We start from the raw sequence: 22,500 nt of genomic DNA on the forward strand, positions 1-22,500 counted from the left end.
TGTGTGTAAGCCTCCCTCCTCATGACCCCTACATGTGTGTAAGCCTCCCTCCTCATGACCCCTGCATGTGTGTAAGCCTCCCTCCTCATGACCCCTACATGTGTGTAAGCCTCCCTCCTCATGACCCCTACATGTGTGTAAGCCTCCCTCCTCATGACCCCTGCATGTGTGTAAGCCTCCCTCCTCATGACCCCTACATGTGTGTAAGCCTCCCTCCTCATGACCCCTACATGTGTGTAAGCCTCCCTCCTCATGACCCCTGCATGTGTGTAAGCCTCCCTCCTCATGACCCCTGCATGTGTGTAACACTCCCTCCTCATGACCCCTGCATGTGTGTAAGCCTCCCTCCTCATGACCCCTGCATGTGTGTAACACTCCCTCCTCATGACCCCTGCATGTGTGTAAGTCTCCCTCCTCATGACCCCTACATGTGTGTAAGCCTCCCTCCTCATGACCCCTACATGTGTGTAAGCCTCCATCCTCATGACCCCTACATGTGTGTAACACTCCCTCCTCATGACCCCTACATGTGTGTAACACTCCCTCCTCATGACCCCTGCATGTGTGTAAGCCTCCCTCCTCATGACCCCTACATGTGTGTAACACTCTCTCTTCATGACCCCTACATGTGTGTAAGCCTCCCTCCTCATGACCCCTGCATGTGTGTAAGCCTCCCTCCTCATGACCCCTACATGTGTGTAACACTCTCTCTTCATGACCCCTACATGTGTGTAAGCCTCCCTCCTCATGACCCCTGCATGTGTGTAAGCCTCCCTCCTCATGACCCCTACATGTGTGTAACACTCTCTCTTCATGACCCCTGCATGTGTGTAACACTCCCTCCTCATGACCCCTGCATGTGTGTAAGCCTCCCTCCTCATGACCCCTACATGTGTGTAAGCCTCCGTCCTCATGACCCCTGCATGTGTGTAAGTCTCCCTCCTCATGACCCCTGCATGTGTGTAAGTCTCCCTCCTCCTGACCCCTACATGTGTGTAAGTCTCCCTCCTCATGACCCCTGCATGTGTGTAAGCCTCCCTCCTCATGACCCCTGCATGTGTGTAAGCCTCCCTCCTCATGACCCCTGCATGTGTGTAAGCCTCCCTCCTCATGACCCCTACATGTGTGTAAGCCTCCCTCCTCATGACCCCTGCATGTGTGTAAGCCTCCCTCCTCATGACCCCTACATGTGTGTAAGCCTCCCTCCTCATGACCCCTGCATGTGTGTAAGCCTCCCTCCTCATGACCCCTGCATGTGTGTAACACTCCCTCCTCATGACCCCTGCATGTGTGTAAGCCTCCCTCCTCATGACCCCTACATGTGTGTAAGCCTCCCTCCTCATGACCCCTGCATGTGTGTAAGCCTCCCTCCTCATGACCCCTACATGTGTGTAAGCCTCCCTCCTCATGACCCCTACATGTGTGTAAGCCTCCCTCCTCATGACCCCTGCATGTGTGTAAGCCTCCCTCCTCATGACCCCTACATGTGTGTAAGCCTCCCTCCTCATGACCCCTACATGTGTGTAAGCCTCCCTCCTCATGACCCCTGCATGTGTGTAAGCCTCCCTCCTCATGACCCCTGCATGTGTGTAACACTCCCTCCTCATGACCCCTGCATGTGTGTAAGCCTCCCTCCTCATGACCCCTGCATGTGTGTAACACTCCCTCCTCATGACCCCTGCATGTGTGTAAGTCTCCCTCCTCATGACCCCTACATGTGTGTAAGCCTCCCTCCTCATGACCCCTACATGTGTGTAAGCCTCCATCCTCATGACCCCTACATGTGTGTAACACTCCCTCCTCATGACCCCTACATGTGTGTAACACTCCCTCCTCATGACCCCTACATGTGTGTAACACTCCCTCCTCATGACCCCTGCATGTGTGTAAGCCTCCCTCCTCATGACCCCTGCATGTGTGTAAGCCTCCCTCCTCATGACCCCTGCATGTGTGTAAGCCTCCCTCCTCATGACCCCTACATGTGTGTAAGCCTCCCTCCTCATGACCCCTACATGTGTGTAACACTCCCTCCTCATGACCCCTGCATGTGTGTAAGCCTCCCTCCTCATGACCCCTACATGTGTGTAACACTCCCTCCTCATGACCCCTGCATGTGTGTAAGCCTCCCTCCTCATGACCCCTGCATGTGTGTAACACTCCCTCCTCATGACCCCTGCATGTGTGTAAGCCTCCCTCCTCATGACCCCTACATGTGTGTAACACTCCCTCCTCATGACCCCTGCATGTGTGTAACACTCCCTCTTCATGACCCCTACATGTGTGTAAGCCTCCCTCCTCATGACCCCTGCATGTGTGTAAGCCTCCCTCCTCATGACCCCTGCATGTGTGTAACACTCCCTCTTCATGACCCCTGCATGTGTGTAAGCCTCCCTCCTCATGACCCCTACATGTGTGTAACACTCCCTCCTCATGACCCCTGCATGTGTGTAACACTCCCTCCTCATGACCCCTACATGTGTGTAACACTCCCTCCTCATGACCCCTACATGTGTGTAACACTCCCTCCTCATGACCCCTGCATGTGTGTAAGCCTCCCTCCTCATGACCCCTACATGTGTGTAAGCCTCCCTCCTCATGACCCCTACATGTGTGTAACACTCCCTCCTCATGACCCCTACATGTGTGTAACACTCCCTCCTCATGACCCCTGCATGTGTGTAAGCCTCCCTCCTCATGACCCCTGCATGTGTGTAACACTCCCTCCTCATGACCCCTGCATGTGTGTAAGTCTCCCTCCTCATGACCCCTACATGTGTGTAACACTCCCTCCTCATGACCCCTACATGTGTGTAACACTCCCTCCTCATGACCCCTACATGTGTGTAACACTCCCTCCTCATGACCCCTGCATGTGTGTAAGTCTCCCTCCTCATGACCCCTACATGTGTGTAACACTCCCTCCTCATGACCCCTGCATGTGTGTAAGCCTCCCTCCTCATGACCCCTACATGTGTGTAACACTCCCTCCTCATGACCCCTGCATGTGTGTAACACTCCCTCCTCATGACCCCTACATGTGTGTAACACTCCCTCCTCATGACCCCTGCATGTGTGTAAGCCTCCCTCCTCATGACCCCTACATGTGTGTAACACTCCCTCCTCATGACCCCTGCATGTGTGTAACACTCCCTCCTCATGACCCCTACATGTGTGTAACACTCCCTCCTCATGACCCCTGCATGTGTGTAAGCCTCCCTCCTCATGACCCCTACATGTGTGTAACACTCCCTCCTCATGACCCCTGCATGTGTGTAAGCCTCCCTCCTCATGACCCCTGCATGTGTGTAACACTCCCTCCTCATGACCCCTGCATGTGTGTAACACTCCCTCCTCATGACCCCTGCATGTGTGTAACACTCCCTCCTCATGACCCCTGCATGTGTGTAACACTCCCTCCTCATGACCCCTGCATGTGTGTAACACTCCCTCCTCATGACCCCTGCATGTGTGTAAGCCTCCCTCCTCATGACCCCTGCATGTGTGTAACACTCCCTCCTCATGACCCCTGCATGTGTGTAACACTCCCTCCTCATGACCCCTGCATGTGTGTAAGCTTCCCTCCTCATGACCCCTGCATGTGTGTAAGCCTCCCTCCTCATGACCCCTACATGTGTGTAAGCCTCCCTCCTCATGACCCCTGCATGTGTGTAACACTCCCTCCTCATGACCCCTGCATGTGTGTAACACTCCCTCCTCATGACCCCTGCATGTGTGTAAGCTTCCCTCCTCATGACCCCTGCATGTGTGTAAGCCTCCCTCCTCATGACCCCTGCATGTGTGTAAGCCTCCCTCCTCATGACCCCTACATGTGTGTAAGTCTCCCTCCTCATGACCCCTACATGTGTGTAAGCCTCCCTCCTCATGACCCCTACATGTGTGTAAGCCTCCATCCTCATGACCCCTGCATGTGTGTAACACTCCCTCCTCATGACCCCTGCATGTGTGTAAGCCTCCCTCCTCATGACCCCTGCATGTGTGTAAGCTTCCCTCCTCATGACCCCTGCATGTGTGTAAGCCTCCCTCCTCATGACCCCTGCATGTGTGTAACACTCCCTCCTCATGACCCCTGCATGTGTGTAAGCCTCCATCCTCATGACCCCTGCATGTGTGTAAGCCTCCCTCCTCATGACCCCTACATGTGTGTAACACTCCCTCCTCATGACCCCTGCATGTGTGTAAGCCTCCCTCCTCATGACCCCTGCATGTGTGTAAGCCTCCCTCCTCATGACCCCTGCATGTGTGTAAGCCTCCCTCCTCATGACCCCTGCATGTGTGTAACACTCCCTCCTCATGACCCCTGCATGTGTGTAAGCCTCCCTCCTCATGACCCCTGCATGTGTGTAAGCCTCCCTCCTCATGACCCCTGCATGTGTGTAAGCCTCCCTCCTCATGACCCCTGCATGTGTGTAAGCCTCCCTCCTCATGACCCCTACATGTGTGTAAGCCTCCCTCCTCATGACCCCTACATGTGTGTAAGCCTCCCTCCTCATGACCCCTACATGTGTGTAAGCCTCCCTCCTCATGACCCCTGCATGTGTGTTGTGTGTAAGCCTCCCTCCTCATGACCCCTGCATGTGTGTTGTGTGTAAGCCTCCCTCCTCATGACCCCTGCATGTGTGTAAGCGTCCCTCCTCATGACCCCTGTATTTATATATCGATTTTTATTTTAATCCTTTGATATCGATTCATATGTCCAGAGATCAATTTTTTTTATTAAAAAAAAAATATATATATATATATATATATATATATATATATATATATATATTTTAATAAACAGGCTAAAATATTATGCTGTGTGTGGTAGTTGAAACATAGTTTCAAGTTGACGTTTATTTATGTTCGTAGTTGAAACAAAAACATAAATACTGTAGGCTACATAAATGGAAATGTTTGATCATTAATATCTACTTTTAGAAATTATATAGGCTGAAATCAAATCACTGTGCATAATTGTGAAAGTGTCTTTATTGACAGATGAAAAGGCTGTTATTTACCCTTTGTCACCACCTAGTGAGTAAATATATGTGTAACTAAAGCCATTAAAATTGACAACCGGTCCGCAACTTTTTTTCCCCATGTATCTACTTGGCGCAAAAAAGGTTGGGAACCCCTGTGTTACATAACTGGACAGTCATGTAATTCAGGTTACAGATCAAAAAACGTTTTGGTATCACTAACCAAATCAATATTGAAATTAATCGAATCGGAATCGGAATCGGATCGAATCGGGATTAATCGATTCGCAACCTTTGTGAATCGGAATCTAATCGATTCTTGAAATTTGAACCAATACCCAGCTCTACTCTGGATGGTCGAATTGAAAACCCACTGGTTATGAATTGACAGAATTCCCCATTTGTAGGCACTGTGTGAATCAACAGCCGAGTCAGCACCAGCTCTGTCCCCAAAATCGTATTATTCGCGCATCCATTTGTGTCCAGCTTGAGTCAGTGGTTCAGAACCTTTTGGGGTTGCGGGAGATGGGCCGGAGAATCGGAGCAGCGGGAGCGGTACTGCGCTCGCTTTACCGCACCGTTGTGATGAAAGGAGAGCTGAGCCAGAAGGCAAAGCTCTCGATCTACCGGTTGATCTTCGTTCCTCCCCTCACCTATGGTCATGAAGGATAGGTCATGACCGAAAGAACAAAATGGCGGATACATGCGGCCAAAATTGGGTTTTCTCAGGAGGGTGGTTGGCATCTCCCTTAGGGATGAGGTGAGAAGCTCAGTTATCTGTGAGGGACTCGGTCGGAGTAGAGCCGCTGCTCCTTTGCGTAGAAAGGTGACACTTGAGGTGGTTCGGCCACATATACTGTATATATATATATATATATATATATATATATATAATATTTTAACCAGTAGGTTTTGGCCATCAAGAATGTTTACAATTTATTTTTCTTTCTGCTTTTAATCTCTGTATTCATTCGTGGTGGGATGGGAGTCATGCTGGAAGCAGTGTGTATGTACAGTATATGATTAATATAAGATGTAATATATCTCAATGTGGCACTGGTTCTACATTATGTTTTGTATGTTTTGTACGTTATAATGTGAAAATGGAAAATGAAAAAAAAAAAAAAGAATGTTTACAATTAAAATTAAATTAAATTGTTGGCAAATGTCTTTTGCGCCAACTCCTCACTGCTGCCACTCTTTGGGAGACAGAAGAGACACCCACTGTGCAGCTGAAAGCAAATGTATTTTTGGACCCCGTTGGACTCCCATGAGCCAGTTCGCCGGCTTTCGTCTTCGCGTCAACAACGATATGCGTCAAAGCGCGCGCAGAAAAAAAAAGCTGTGTGCATGGCGCGAGGCTGGCAATAACAACACGGGGTCAATCGTGGCTCTTATGTTCTGAAGGAGAGCTGTGTTCAGGGAAAATCACTGCAGAGGTTTGGTGTTTTGGGTGTGACCACAATGAAACTTGAACCCAATAGAACCTGATCAGAAATTTGAAATCCCGCATGCACGAGATTCACATGTGTGAGCGCCATCAAGCGAGGCTGGAATGAGGATTGTTGTTTTGCGGGAAGAGAAAAGAGTGGCCTGGAGAGCTCTGCGAACAACCGAGGCGTCCAGCCCCCCCCCCCCCCCCCCAACACACACACACACACGCACACGCACACACACACACGCACGCACACACACCTCTCTTTCTTACTTTACTTACTTTACTTTATTTCATTTGGCAGACGCTTTTATCCAAAGCGACTTACATCACATTTCAATACAATTCATTCAAAGAAATACAAACAATGAAAACATAACTAAAACCATATATAACAATAAGGGTTAACCGATTCCGGAGTGACCCAGGTGTAGCCCGAAAAGGTAAGTTTTTAGTCTCCGGCGAAAAATCGGCAGTGTCTCGGCCAACATGACACGCGGTCCACGCGGACCGCCAACTTTCTCTCTCTCTCTCTCTCCCTCTTTCCCTTTCTTGTGATGCCAGAATCTGCCATGTACCTGGCCATCGCTCCAGAACCTGGCTCTCCGCAAACAAAGTTGTGTGGTGAGAGAAACCCCTCTGGCCCGGTCCGGTCCGGTCCGGCCCGGCCCGGCGGGAGCAGCTGCTACAGGGGCCCCACAATCTGAATACCTGCCTAAGAGCTCAGATGGAGTCGGGGGGATATCAAGAACCCATATCCCAAACATAAAAACGGTCCGCTGTTGCACAAGTGCCAACAAAATGTCATCCTCACATTAATTCTCTCTGTCCGTCTCTCTGCCGGAGACACTTGGACAAGTTGTGGTTCCAGGGACACACACACGCACACACACACACACACAGACACACACACAGAGAGGGACGTGCACGGAGAGACAGACAGGCTGGGGGTCAGGACCCTTCCAGAAGACCTACACGAGTGTTATTCCGCTGAGTCCAGTGTTTTACGACCCTCGGGGTCTCCTGCGTACTGGCTGTCCATGTTGTTTTTTAGTGGAGGGTCAGGAGCCTCTGGCGAGAGCTCCGGGGGCAGCAGGCATTACATCACCGCGTGGTCACGTGACTTCTGAGTCTTCGCTTACCCAGAGAGTAACACAGGGGCCTTATTTAGGAGAGTTTCTCATGCACAGCTTCTCTGCGTAAGCGCAAATCCCCGCGCCCCGACCCAGGGCTGCTGTGATTTATAAAAGCATCTCGACATCAAAATCAACACATTACGCCGGCGCCCTCCGATTCTCTGCGATGTATCAAACGCCACAACGCATTCCCGTCATTACCCAGCAGGGGGGGGGGGGGGGGGGGTCATTGCCATGGGTACATTTTCATTTGTTGTTTGGCATATTCTTTCGCGCCGACCGTCAGATTAAATCTAGGATAAATCACTGAGTGTTTTCTCCTAATTGAGTCCCGCGGAACCAGACTCCGGAATACCGACAACAACAGAGGGGAGTGCGGTCGGGCTGTCCGACTTCTTTCATTAGTGTCCATCTCCTCTCGGCAGGGTAGGGAACAGACGAGCGGAACATCTTGACCTGAACAAGCACCAAAGCAAATTATTTTCCCCGTCCCTCTTCCCATCTTTATTCCACCAGCAGCAGCAGCAGCATTGTGACACGACGACTCGTGCCAAGAATCAGACTAGGCGTTATTTGTTGTCTTTCGCCATGTCACCGTGTCAGACTAGGCCGTCGTTCTGCCATCAATTCGTGACGCGTCTTGGTTCGGGAGAGCAGCGGCACCGCGAGTCTGATCCCCGACCAGGACTGCCAACTGTGACGCAGAACACACAAGTCCATTTTCTCATGCAGTGAAAAACAATCGTAATTCACATTGCTCACGGAGCGAGAAGAGGACTGTCAGCGCGCGCGCGGGCAGGCAAGACAGACAGACAGACAGCACAGCGCCACGTACTACAGCAGCCCCGTATAGACAGCCCAAAGTGAGAGATATAGCCTACAAAGTCGAGCTGATCTAGCTGGTATTGTAGCCTACAATCAGGCCCGGCTCCAGACCCAAATTACAGAGGGGGCCTGCCCAAGCTACCCAAGGGGGGTCCGGGGGGATTCTCCCCCGGAAGAAGATTTTGTACATTTTAAAGTAAAATTCGTCAACCTGGTGCATTTGAGAGCAAAATGAACTACACACATCTCTAATGTGTTGTGACTTTACAAATAATTAGGCCTAAACAATTAATATTAAATGTATTTTACACATTGTGCACAAATTGCATTGATTGTGACAAATTTACAATAGTTAATATCCAGCCAGAATCATTGCAAATGGATGTTCAAAGTAACAGTTAGCAATAGCATTCAGTTAATCAATGCCTAATGACAGCCAGATTCCGTTTTAAACTTTAAAACGGAAAAACGTTTTTAGCAACAAAAAAAAGAAAAAAAAATTGAATGGGGGGGGGGGGGCAGTTTGGGGAATGGGGGGGCGCGGCCCGGTCAGCACCCCCCCCCTCCCAACGCCGGGCCTGCCTACAATATAATACATTGTGTAGCAGCCTATCTTTTTGGCTTTCCCTGCATGCTGCTGTCGGCTCTCCCTCTCCTTTCTCGCGTGCAGGCAGGCAGGCAGGCAGGCAGGCAGGCAGGCAGGCAGGCTGAGTGAGTGAGTGAGTGAGTGAGTGAGTGAGTGAGTTGCTATGGTTACGGGGCGGGGACGCTGCTTCTTTTTTTTGGCCCCAGAAGCCGCACTTCAAGCTGAAGTCAAAAGGAACTTGTCATAATAGATGTCATAATAGATGTCATAATAGATGTCATAGGCGAGGATAGGCAAAAGACTGGCATGCTAGTCTTTTCTTCGGGGTGTCGTGAGGCGTCCCAGACGCCCCCACGCTGGATTGTGATTATGTCACACTACAAACAGGTAAAGACAGCCGTTTGTCCTTCCCGACGGTCACATTGGGGGGTTGAATCCCCGATCCCGTCTGCCCGGGCTGGGCTAGCCGCTAAATGCTAACTATGCTGAATGGGGAGAACAGGAGGATTTCCCCCACGCTGACCCACTGACCTCTATGACGAGACACCGCCTGAATGTATACACATTATGCAAGCTAGCTTTTTGTTTGTGTTTTCTGTTGTTGTTTTTACTCTTTGCTTTGTGCTACTGTACCTTTACTTAACTTTAAGCTTTATTTACCCAGGGAACGTCAGCTGAGCAGCACCATGTTCTCTCTCACAGCGATACCCTGTCTGACATTCATACAGTTATAGAAATCCATGTTTGTTTCCCGCATCTTGCAGCACCGATAGCAGCTAATACAGATCAAAAGGCAGTGAGTGTCCAGCTCAATTACTAAAAAAGAGCATCCGAGGCACTCGGGATATATTATATCTATAACTTGATCATGACAGCAGCCATTTGGAGGAGTTTGTGCTCTTAGTGAATTTGGTGCCTACAATTGACTTTTATGTTTGCAAAATAATTAGATGACCGTTACAATCCACAGATGTAGACGGCATTCTAACGTGGTCATCTTGGTGAAAAATGCTTCGCCGTGAAAGAACCTTCAGTGAACCCGTGTGCACAGTGTGCTACGAACCTATTTTTGGGTCTGCCCGAGCCAAAATCGCAGTGTATTAAAAGAAAGGTTGTTCTCGCTCCCCTACCGCTGCTGTTCGGCAGTCAACGCTGGCGGCCAAACGGATCAGAGAGAAGGTCGCTATCGCTGACTGACTGTGGCAGCAGATGTTGGGGAGACGGATGACTCCCTCCTGTCCCTCCACATTCCAGTCGCAGCAGGTAAGTAAGAAGAAGCGGTACCCAGTGTCAGTTGGCATCCATCATGAGGAGCGTCTGGGGAGGAGAAGTCACCACTTCTTCTCTGCATGGCTGTCCATTCATGAAAGCCTACGGTATGTCAAAGTCTCCACGTCTAATATTGTCTGATGTTGAAAAATCTCTCTCTCTCTCTCTCTCTATATATATATATATATATACACACACATACATACATACATACACCTACAAACACGCGCGCACGCACACGCACACGCACACGCACACGCACACACACACACACACACACACACACACACACACACACAACACAGGGTCCCTGAGGGGATTCCAGGGGTCCCTGAGGGGGTTCCAGGGGTCCCTGAGGGGGTTCCAGGGGTCTCTGAGGGGGTTTCAGGGGTCCCTGGGGGGGTTCCAGGGGTCCTTGAGGGGATTATAGGGGTCCCTTGTTTGTTTGTTTGTTTGTTTGTTTGTTAGATATGGCCTCCAGATACATTCCTGCTGAGTTTTGCTTTATGTTTGTGTAACGATAGGGGGATATGGGTGTGTGTGTGTGTGTGTGTGTGGGGGGGGGGGGGGGGGGGGGCTCAAAGGTTTGTGCTTGTTCAAATTAGAGGTCTAAATGACCAAATTTGCAAACAGCATAAATCTAAGATTGTGCAAAAGCCAACATAGTGCTGTATAAAACATTTACACATCCTCATGTTTAGCTGTCACACGCTGTCAGACATCAAGCGCTGCATCAGTCATTTATAACAAACAAAACACACACACACACACACACACACACACACACACACACACACACACACACACACACACACACACACACACACACACACACACACACACACACACACACACACACCTCCAATCCCCATGTTCTGCCTCCCAGTGGGCGGCGGGCTAATGCTTTTGGTTAGCATTTGGATGAAGGACGGGGTCTTTATGAAACCAGGCCGACCTCATGGCGAGACTTCATGCGAGCTATTTGGAACGCGGCGTGAGTCTGTCTGTCAGAGCGAATGGAAGGCAGCAGGCTCCCCGCTCCACTTGTTTAGTCATAACAAGTGTGTACTTTGGCTTCTTCACCCTCCAATCCCCACACTTCACAGAGCGCGCTCCAAAACCGCCGGGGGAAAGTGAGAGCACCAATTTGTACGTCGAAGCACGTTGAGCGGTGCGACGCGCACAGCCACAGAGGCAGAGGTCTGTCTTGTTTATGGGGGAAAGCAGTTGTGCAGTAGTAGTCATTAGTGGCCATTTATGCCCGGAGATGGTGTAGCGAGTGAGAGCCCCGACTCTGAACAACGCGTTGGTCTCGAGAACTTCATGCCCCCTGGTGCTTTTCTGTACTGCGACTCTCCTACTTGGTATGTACTGTGTAGCCCTCTCCGTTTTGCTGCTGTCATCGTAAACTTTGACGTATATATTGAGCACAGTAAACTGTACACGATCCGTTAAATAAAATGTTTAACGGCCGGCAGAACAATCCTCCTGAAGAGAATAGGGGAGACCGGGGCTGGTTGTTTTTTTACTCTCAACCAAATTCCTGAGCGACCGACTAGCCTCATGTTAATTTAGATATGCGTTAAAAAAATCCTTTAGCTGATTCTGATTTAAAAAAAAAGCTGTTACTGTTGTTCAATTGTGACAACCAGTCCCAACCTTAATGTGACTACCAACCCCATCAGAGCAGGGTAGTGGTGGCCCAGCGGTTAGAGAAGCGAGCTTGTGACCAGAAGGTTGTCGGTTCAATCGCCGGGACCGGCAGGATAAATCTGGGTGGGGAAAGCGAAAAGGCAGCGCTTGTCCCTCCCTCATTACCACCACTGAGGTGCCCTTGAGCAAGGCCCTTAACCCAACCGCTCCAGTGGAGCTGCTCAGTGGCCAGCAGATCAGACTGTGGTTGTACTGGTCAGCTTCCACGTGTGAATGTGAACAGGGCACTCCTGAAAAAGAGAGCATTGCTCTCAGTGAGACTCCCCCTGTATAAATAACGGTTAAATAAAAATTTAAGAAGAGCAATTGTGCCAGATGTGAGGCTAGCAACCATAATGTACCGTAAGCTATAAGCTGTGCTAACTGTAGCTCCCACATCCCATTCTCTTCTTTTTACTGCTAGTTATAGTTACTAGTTAAATTGATGTCATTTAAAAAGAAAATTAAAAAAATTAAACTCCTCTCATGAAACGACAACCTGGATGACCTCTGACTCCAAAGGATAATATTTTGCCATTCGCTTTCTTTTAGACGGCGCCCTCTAGGGGTAAGATATATATGAAGCGTGACAACCAACCCATGTGCCAGCCAGCCCTGGTCTCCCCTAATGCGTCTTTGTCCTTCAACTCAAAGTAATGTGTGCACTTGGTGGAGAACATCGTGATGTAAGAGCTGTCGTCTGTGTTTGATTTCTGCTTTACAACAACAGAGCATTAGCTACTTAGTGCATCAAGTCATCTACCATCTTGACTTTTTAAAGACGCTCTCGTAAAAATAGAATTATGAAATTGACTTTGTGTTCAATGTCATCAGATGCGGCTGCTACGTTACATGAGAATCTAATACTACCCAGTTTGACACAGGAAAGATTTCTGGTATGCTATTTTTGTCATTTTTCTATCATTCTTTCTACCTGGTATGTACTTAGAGAAAATAATAACTATAATCTAGATTGGTTAATTAACTGATTGATCATCAAAACCGCCTCACCTGTCCGGCGACTCAGGATCAAAGCAGGTCTTGAGGACGTCGGTGACCTCCGAGTCACAGCAGTCCCCGTCATCGTAGTCATAGTGTATACTGTTACACTCCATGTTGCACACCCCGTCCTGTCTCTTCCAATTGTAGCAGGGTCCCAGTCGGAGGCAGTCCCCTCCATCGTGGCCGGTCCGGGGGTGGTCGCACTCAGGGTCGCACTGCCGGTTCCCGATCTTCCCGATCCGGCAGTTGCTGAGAATAAAGCGCTGTCGGAGGGAGGAGTTTCGGACATTGTGGACGCTGAGATCCAGGGTGATGTTGTAAGGGCGGAAGGCCTCGGTCAAGGCCCGGTGCTGGAGCTCGATCTGGGCTTGTGACACGGTGGGGTCCCCGCCGTCGTCGCCGGAGAGGTTGACGACCCTGTAGCGGACTCGCTTGGGGGCGCGCAGCTCCCAGTGCTGGTTGTAGCCGTGGATGATGTCGGTGTTGTCGCAGGGCGTCAGGCCGCAGGGCGGCGGCAGGAACGGGGAGACAAGCTCTCGTTCCGGGACGGGCGTGGTAATGATGATGGGATGGAGGCCGGCTTTATATGGAGTCCACAGTTGTTCCACCTGCAAAATCCAACATTTAATTTTCAAATGATTTTCAATTAAGTTCAGCAAACAACAAGTCAATAAAATAATAGGAGGAGCAAAATAAAATCGAAATATTTTACTTAGTAAGGAGAAGATGAAGGGGAAAAAATTGATTATTGGCAGTAGTGGTAGTCAGATTTTGTTTCTGCATTTAGAAAACAGTGCTATGATGTAGTCACAGGGCAGACTGCCTTTTACAGAAGATACGGCCTTGTTTACAATTCCTACAGAATATTTGATTTTGATTATTGCCCAAATGATGGTTAACAAGACGTTGGGAAAGGTCCAAGAAAGCTTGGTGAAATAAAGAAGTGTGCAGAAGTTTTGTTCCTCTACTTTGATTACTGAAGCCTAAAGATTTTCACATTTTCTGTCAATTTGGGTCCATTTCTATCTGTTTTTGTACTTAGCAAAATTAGTACTTAGTAAAATTGGAACAATCTATGAAAAATGTGGCTCCTGTTTCTTTGTTTATTTCTTTTATTAAGGGCTTTTTTGTGAGACAAGTAAAGTAAATAAACGGGTTGATCTGACAGGATGACTCAGCAAAAATATATATACGGTATATATATATTTATGGTACCGTATATATATTTATGGAAGGAGTGAGTAATTAGCAGTGTAAAAACAGAATATGGTCTCATACATCAGTGAAGTCAGCCCACAGCACCAGGACGGGCTCTCTCTTTTTGATCTGCAGTGGCCCTTTAAGCAGGTCCTCCTGAGAGCGGGCGTGGGCCCACAAGACCACGCCCCCTATATGGCCCCGGAAGCCGTGGCCCTGCTCTGATTGGTTACCGCCCAGGAAGAGGGTCCTGCACGTCTTCATGAAGGGGCTGTAGAGATTCCCCAACTGGAGACTGCTCTCTCCCACCTGAGGGGAAAAGCAGATGAGAAGAGAGGTGGAGAGTACACGAGAGGGTGGAAACAAGGTAGAGATGGAACGATATGAAAATTTCACATCACGATTATAGTGATCAAAATTATCACGGTTATCAGTATTATGACGGCTTGTTAAAATGTGCTGGAAATGTTCAAAAAGTACTAATACACTCACAGAAATCATTTCACCAAGTTTTATATTGAAAACTCAGACCCAAAAAGGATTGCTACACTCACTGAAATAATTTCTCCAAGGCTGTGCGTTTGCATCTGGGAGACGCTTGCCAAGTTTGGTTGATGATGGACAGAATTTACCATGTTTTTCAAAGCACTGTAATCATGGTCTCACGGTACCACGGTTTTAATGGCGGCTGTGGCTCAGGAGGTAGAGCGCGTCGTCCACCAACCAGAAGGTCGGTGGTTCGATCCCCGGCTCCTTCAGTCCGCATGTTGAAATGTCCCTGGGCAAGACACTGAACCCCAAATTGCTCCCGATGGCTGTGCCAGTGCCCTGCGTGGCAGCTTGCCGCCTTCGGTGTGTGAATGGGTGAATGTAGGCACATTGTAAAGCGCTTTGGATAAAAGCGCGATATAAATGCAGTCCATTTACCATAATGATAATGAAAATTTGAAAGTGTACGGTTATCGTAAGGAATTTGATCACGGTTATCATTCAAACCGGTTATCGTTACATCCCTAAAACAAGGGTCTCTTTATAATCACAGAGCGCCTCCACGTCACACACCTTAGCGCCGTCGACATACAGGCTCATGTTGTGGCCGTTGTAAACAGCCATCAGGTGGGTCCAGGCGTTGGCTCGGTACCGCTGGTGGCTGTAGACCGTGGTGGATCTCACGGCTCGGTCCGTGCGGAGCGTGAAGAAGAAGCGGGCGTCTTTGGCGCTGGCCCGTTTGACGGTGCGAATGCCCACCGACCAGCCCTTCTCACTCAACGAATGGGAGCAGTTGTCAAATACACCTAAGAGGCAAACAATCAGTTAAACAAACAAACAGTTATTTAGACATGGTTTTTGTTTCAGCACAGACGGAATAGTGGCTGAGAAAAAGCAAGCGAAACACTTTATTGCAGGGGGGAAAAGGCAAGAACATAATATGGTTATCATCACCCTCAGGAAAATGAATCAACAAACATACAAACGAGCAGACTCTCCAAGTGATTACAGTGCTATAGACCAGTGTAGGGCTGCTGCAACTAACGATTATTTTCATTATCGATTAATCGGACGATTATTTTCTCGACTAATCGATTCGTTGTTTTTGTTTGCTCTATAAAATGTCCGAAAAGAGTGAAAAATGTCAATAAGTGTTTCCCAAAGCCTAAGATGACGTCCTCAAATGTCTTGTTTTGTTCAGAATCGGAACCAAAAGATATTCTGTTTACTGTCATAGAAGAGTAAAGAAACCTGGAAATGCAGGAAAACCTTTAAGAAGCTGGAATCAGAATTCTGACTTGTTTTCTTACTCAAAACTTACTTACTTACTTTCTTCTCTTACTCAAAACGATTACCGTAATCGATTACCAAAATAGTCGTCGTTTATTCTTCCGTCGATTGATTAATTGATTAATCGTTGCAGCTCTAGACCAGTGGTTCTCAAAGTGGGGTGCGGGGACCCCCGGGGGTCCTTGAGGCAGTTGAGCGGGTTCCAGGAGGTCCCCAGCAAAAAGTGGGGTGATTTATTTACACTATACTACCATCCATAACACAATGACAGTATGACTATTTTGGTCATGGAGTTCATGTCATATACTTTTTGTAGGGCTGGCACGGATCAGAAAACCCACGGATCGGATCGCGTGACGGATTTTGAGCCACGGATCACGGATTTTTCGGATCAGCAAAAAAAAATATATATCAGATTTTTTCTCTCAAAATTAGATTTTCGATTAGATTTTTTTTAATACTATTATAATTCTCTAACCATTTGTTGCCCTGCACAGCTCAAGTTTGTGTGACTCTGTCTTTAGTAGCCACTAGCCACAGCCTTCAGACATACTTTACAGCAGCGACAAGGGATGAGGAAGCTCAATTGTGCTTGCCATGATTATGCCTGTCTGTGTCTGGCTGCGCTGGGCGTTCTCATACACTACGTTGAAACGAAGGGGGGGGGGGTCCGCGGACTATTGATGTTCCGAACCGCGTTCCGAACCGTGGGGGCTGATCCGTACGGGTCACGGATTATCCGTGATCCGTGCCAGCCCTAACTTTTTGTAATAAAACATCTAAAAGAAAAAATCTTATCAGATGGAGGACCCTGGTACCAAATCTGATCAAATGGGGGTCTGTGGTTTAATTTCCTTGTCCTTGACATGAAAAAGTCAAGGACTCCTAAACTGACAGAGACAGAGACTGAAAGAGACAGAGACAGGTAGATAGAGACAGCGACATGCTGTACATAAACTGCTAGATAGAGACAGAGACAAGCAGATAGAGACAGAGAGACAGAGGGGATAGAGACACAGACCTGGGGGGTAGAGACAGGGAGACAGAGACAGAGACCTGGGGGATAGAGACAGGTAGATAGAGACAGAGACAGGTAGACAGAGACAGAGACAAGCAGATAGAGACAGAGAGACAGAGGGGATAGACGGAGCCAGAGACAGCAGGAGAGTAAAGAGAGGGAAGGAGGATGGAGAGGTATTTCCCTCAGCCCAGGCAGGCCCTGATGTTTCCAGCTGTTTGTTGCAACAGACACACAGAGATCCACATCTGCTCCACAGATGTCTCACACTGGGACAGGGAAGGGTCAGGGAACCCCCTCACCCTCCTCCATACAGTATGTGTGTGTGTGTGTGTGTGTGTGTGTGTGTGTGTGTGTGTGTGTGTGTGTGTGTGTGTGTGTGTGTGTGTGTGTGTGTATATATATGCTTGCGTGCGTCTGCGTGTGAGTGAGTGAGTGTGTAAAGTGGGCAATTGTAGCGAAGTATCCCTAAGGAGGTGGGCCAGTTTCATGCTTAAGCGTTTAATTCAGTCAAAGAAAGCAGCGGTTAGGAGGCCACGGCTGTGCCTAGTGGATTTCTCAGATTCTACTGTACGTCGCCGGATGTACTACCAGTAGCCGGCTGTACGACTGGCTGTGCCAGACACTACTATTTGTGTCTGGCACAGACACAAATAGTACATGTAAACAAACGGTATGTCCCTATCTATAAAGAGTCATAAAAAAAAAATCTGATTTTCCCCCATTTTCTCCCCAATTATACATCGCCAATGTATCTCCATGCTGCCCTATTGGCTGCCCCGGTCACTGCTCCACCCTCTGCCAATTTGGGGAGAGCCGTAGACTAGCGCCGTGCTTCCTCCGACACACGCGCAGTAGCCAGCCGCTTCTTTTCACCTGACATCGGGGAGCTTCACCGGCAGGACGTAGCAGCACGTGGGAGGATCACGCTATTCCCACCAGTTCCCTTCCACCCCGACCAGGCGCCCCGACCAACCAGAGGAGGCGCTAGTGCAGCGACCAGGACACATACCCCCAAATCCGGCTTCCCACCCTCAGGCACGCACAGCCAATCGTGCCTGTATGGACGCCCGACCAAAGAGTCGTTATTAAAAGGTACATGTAGCATCAATAAATCATCACCATAACAATAATTCTGAGACATTAGTATATAATTACTGTAAACCAACAACAAGACCATCGCTGAGAAGATCGACAGCGTCAACCAGCCCCTACTTTGGATTTGACATTGTGTGACACAGGTCAGATTTCTTGGGAAATCTACTGGGTTGCTGTATGGCACAAAGGGAGATTGCTTTATGGCACAACAAGAAGACATTAGTGGAGAGAGGAGTGAAGGCTGATGGACAAATCACTTCAAATACATGGATCCTCCTCAGTAAAGCCAAAGAGAAAACAAAGCCCATAGCTGAGAAGATGCCACAAAGGTGGAAGCAGGACAATTAGCAACATATCTCCAACAGAAGGGGGAACATTCACCAGCGATGTGGAGCACCCACCTGGGTGATGATGCATGGTCAGTTTGTGGCAGAAGAACGCTTGCGGCTCTCACCACACATCGGCTATCACGGTGGAGAGTAGAGGACTGAAAGAGCCGATGAGATCTTTAATGACCACAGAGTCAGGGCCTCGGTTTAACGTCTCATCCGAAGGACAGTGCTCACTCACAGGACAGACTCCCTGTCTCTGCCCTGGGGCATTGGGGATGGGGGTATTCATCCTCTGGATTTGACCCATCCTCTACTAGGAACCTTCCTAGAACTATAGGAGCAGCCGCAGTGCAGCGCCCGGGGACCAACTCCAGTTCTTTTTGCCAGTGCCTTGCTCAGGGGCACTGACAGGAGTATTAACCCTAACGTACATGTCTTTTGATGGTGGGAGGAAACCCACACGAAGAACACGGGGAGAACATGCAAACTCCACACAGAAAGGACCCGGGACGGACCGGGGGTTCGAACCCGGGACCTTCTCGCTGTGAGGCAACAGCACTAACCACTGAGCCGCCGTGTCGTCAACACATATGACATACATCACATATGTATTTGTCCATCTCTCTTTCCATTCATGAATGAATAAATCTTTAATATAAACATAAGAAAGTCAGGCCGCCCTGGTGGGGTTACCTAGTACTGTACCACTGGATTCACATTGGGTCCAGCACTCCGGATTGGCCCCCCAACTCTCCATTCATTTTGAATGGGGGGGTAGTGCGGTAGTGCTGCGGTGGTGGGCGTCGCAGGAGGTTCCGCAAACAAACAAGAAAACGGAGCGGCCCTTCAGCAGCCTTTTGGCGAAAAGGAACCCCGACGTCACGCTCCGGTTGTAACGAGCTTGGTAGTCTCTTAGCTTACATTAGCTTTATGTTGCTCCATAGCATCAGCATGGCGTGACAGACTCAGACAACGTCAGTATTGGGATTTCACACACACACACACACACACACACACACACACACACACACACACACACACACACACACACACACACACACACACACACACACACACACACACACACACACACACACACACACAGTGGGCCTCTGATGATGAAGTGAATTGAAAACCTGTAGTTCCTCGAATGGCCACTAGGCGTCGGGCGCAGTAGGCATTCCCCCTATGTTAAAATGCCCGACTTTGTAACAGGATTAAACATCTTTCCAGTCAGGGGCAAAACACGGTTTTGGTCTATATAGCTAAATTTTCACCATTTCATAACAACTCTAGGGGGGTAAATTTGTATATAACTCCCCCATTTGGAGTAAAATAGATGATAGAAAAGGGGGTGATTGACAGATCGCCTGTCCAGTGATCGCGAAGCTTGCCGATCACGGACCAATAGCAGGCAGAGCTGCGGCTCTGGGAAACTCCCATCTCACGTGAGGTGCAGAAGGAAGGACTCAACCCATTCCCTCCCACTCTGCTGACGAAAAATTCAGACGGTGACGGCCAACGTTTGAACTCCGCCAGGGAGAAGAAATTTAATGGGATAGCTACGTCCATATTATTTATGTCTATGACACACACACACACACACACACAGGAACCAGTCCAGCGTGTCACATTTTGTCCAGCATGTCGTTAATTTGAATTATCTCCCCAGTCCGCTGTTTACCCAGCAACTGTGAAGATGGATCCTATATAGTAAATGTCGGCTACTGTGTGTGTGTGTGTGTGTGTGTGTGTGTGTGTGTGTGTGTGTGTGTGTGTGTGTGTGTATATAAAAGAAAGTTGATGTACTTCATAAATCAGTATTCAGTATATACAAGGGAAGATCATCATAGACATAAACTCTTCCACTCTTCCAATTGTCTCAAGCACACTTTTCATAAACACACTTTACAAAGCTGTTTTACAGATTAAAAAAAAAAGAGATAAATAAATAGACCTGCATGTCATCTATTAAAGCAGTCATACTCAACTCAACGGGCGCCCCCTGTGTGGCCCGCGATGGATTTTTTTTTTTTTTTTCCAGGGTACCTGAACGCAACATGCAAGATACCCGCTGAATAAGTGTCCAAATGTTCATGTCATTCTGGCCAATACTCCACTTCTGTTATAGCATTTCAGTCTGGAATATGGAATATCTTTCAATAATCTATGATTTAGCTGCTAAATTGTCAAATACCGGCGTCTGCTTACTACCCAGGCACTTATGTATGTACTTAACCTAACTAACTTAACCTAACTAACTATCCGGTGTGCACAACATTGTCAGACTTAACTCCGGCTGACACCCCAAAAACCTACAATCCGCTACAGAAAAATGTATATTGTTTGTTTATTAAAGCAGCTACGAGCAACTTTTTCGATTGTTATTAAACAGTATAAATTTAATATCAATGCATCACATCTTACCTCTAATAGTCGACGATACCAACGCAGAGTAGTCTCGCTTGAACCCCGAGTGAATCGGCCAGTGTTAGTGTGTCTGTAGCCAGGGCAGATCAGGAATTGAAATGAAACGGTTTGCAGCAGCCACTTCGGCCATAACCACAAAATAACTTCCAAAAAACCTGTTAGAATATAACGAGAGATGTTCCCGCGAGTATGCGTGGCATTCACATTGTTTATGTTATGTTGCTAGGCAGCGCAAACGGCGTAAAAAGGCAGCTGCGTTTCACTTCCTGGTTTCACTTCCACGTTTCACTTCCGGGTTACCCGGTCCGGTCGCTCTAGAGAGCCCCCTGTTGGCGCGAGTTTAGACAGACTATAGACTTAATAATCACCTAAGGGAGCAATCTCAGATACACACGGCTTTGGTCTCGTCGACTATTAGAGGTAAGATGTGATGCATTGATATTAAATTTATACTGTTTAATAACAATCGAAAAAGTTGCTCGTAGCTGCTTTAACTGGCCCCTGGCCTTCTATCATTTCACGAAAGTGGCCCCCGAGCAAAGCAAGTTGAGTATCCCTGTATTAAAGGATACATTGCACCAAGGTATCACAATTCATTTGACAATGACATATTGATCTATAAAAATGCTGATCTTAAAAATATTTTTTCAAATACATGATCAGCGTAAATAAACCCTTTTCTGGACAAATAAAAGTTATTATAAATCTATTCTGTAAACATGAAAGTTCTATTAAGTAATGAATAAATGCAAGCAGAGTTTGTATTATGGTTGAGAATCCCTATTGTTTTTATCACCATATAAAATACTGAAAAAAAAAATCATAGGAAAAAGTAGGAATACAATTAGTGAGCTGCAGGTAACAATGTAGAGTAGTAGGCCATCAACCTTATTTGGCCTGGGCACTAAATTAGAAAATCTAGTTTTGAGTTGAGACCCATGAAAAAACACAGTCCCATCACAGATAGTAGGGGTGGGAATCACCAGATGCCCACGATACGATACTAAAACGATATATTTCGATATATTGTCTAACTCCTTTTCCTACCTTTTCCTTGACCTCATCGGAAGTAAAACATGCAGTGTCTTTTTGTTTTTGCCCCACATGTAGGCTACATTATTAAGCTTCTCTGGACTCAATACGCCACTGCAGGCACAGACTGCAACATCGGGCGCTTCGGGCAGATGCCCGGTGGCCTGGCATGGCCTGCAAAAAAAAAAAAAAAAAACGATACTTGGCGTCCAAATATCGATACAATATCGTCAGGCAAAATATTGCGATACTATGGTGTATCGATTCCCCCCCCCCATCCCTAACACCCCTGATTCTGAGCCGTTTTCAACATGCCATTTCAATACCGACCTATCTCGACCTTGCTGTACTGCGTTGCACTTTTGTACCTTAGCTTCCAATCAATTCCCAGATATCATATTACAGCATATACATTTCAATAAAGAGTCCAAACGGAAGTTTCCCCAAACTGTCACTATAGGAAACTCGGCACTATACGGTCCTCATCGCTGACCATTTAGGACTCCAACCGATGTCGATGTCACGTCTAGCAGAAACAAAAAGGCAGTTTTGTTTTTCCACTGTATTTGACAGATTCCTCCAGGACACTACAAAGAGAACGGGGCCATGCCACAGAATGCTGCCCTCACATGAGGAAGCGATGAGCAGGGAGGGGGGGGAGAAAAAAACTTGAGTAATCGAGTCAGATCT

The 22,500-nt window shown here is 48.0% G+C and overlaps 1 protein-coding gene across 1 annotated transcript in view; it reads right to left on the reverse strand.

The window, feature by feature from the left end:
- The window catches only part of pappa2 (pappalysin 2), a gene marked incomplete at its 5' end in the record, with an annotated part of 155,678 nt that overhangs the window by 127,514 nt on the left and 5,664 nt on the right, over positions 1 to 22,500 (reverse strand). The window contains 3 exons of the mRNA XM_083654116.1: positions 12,934 to 13,532; positions 14,203 to 14,430; positions 15,184 to 15,416. Of these exons, the coding sequence (XP_083510242.1) occupies positions 12,934 to 13,532; positions 14,203 to 14,430; positions 15,184 to 15,416 (1,060 nt within the window). The remainder of the gene's footprint in view (positions 1 to 12,933; positions 13,533 to 14,202; positions 14,431 to 15,183; positions 15,417 to 22,500) is intronic.

Source organism: Poromitra crassiceps (genome assembly GCF_964638095.1).
Source record: "Poromitra crassiceps genome assembly, chromosome: 17".
Lineage (NCBI taxonomy): Eukaryota > Metazoa > Chordata > Actinopteri > Beryciformes > Melamphaidae > Poromitra > Poromitra crassiceps.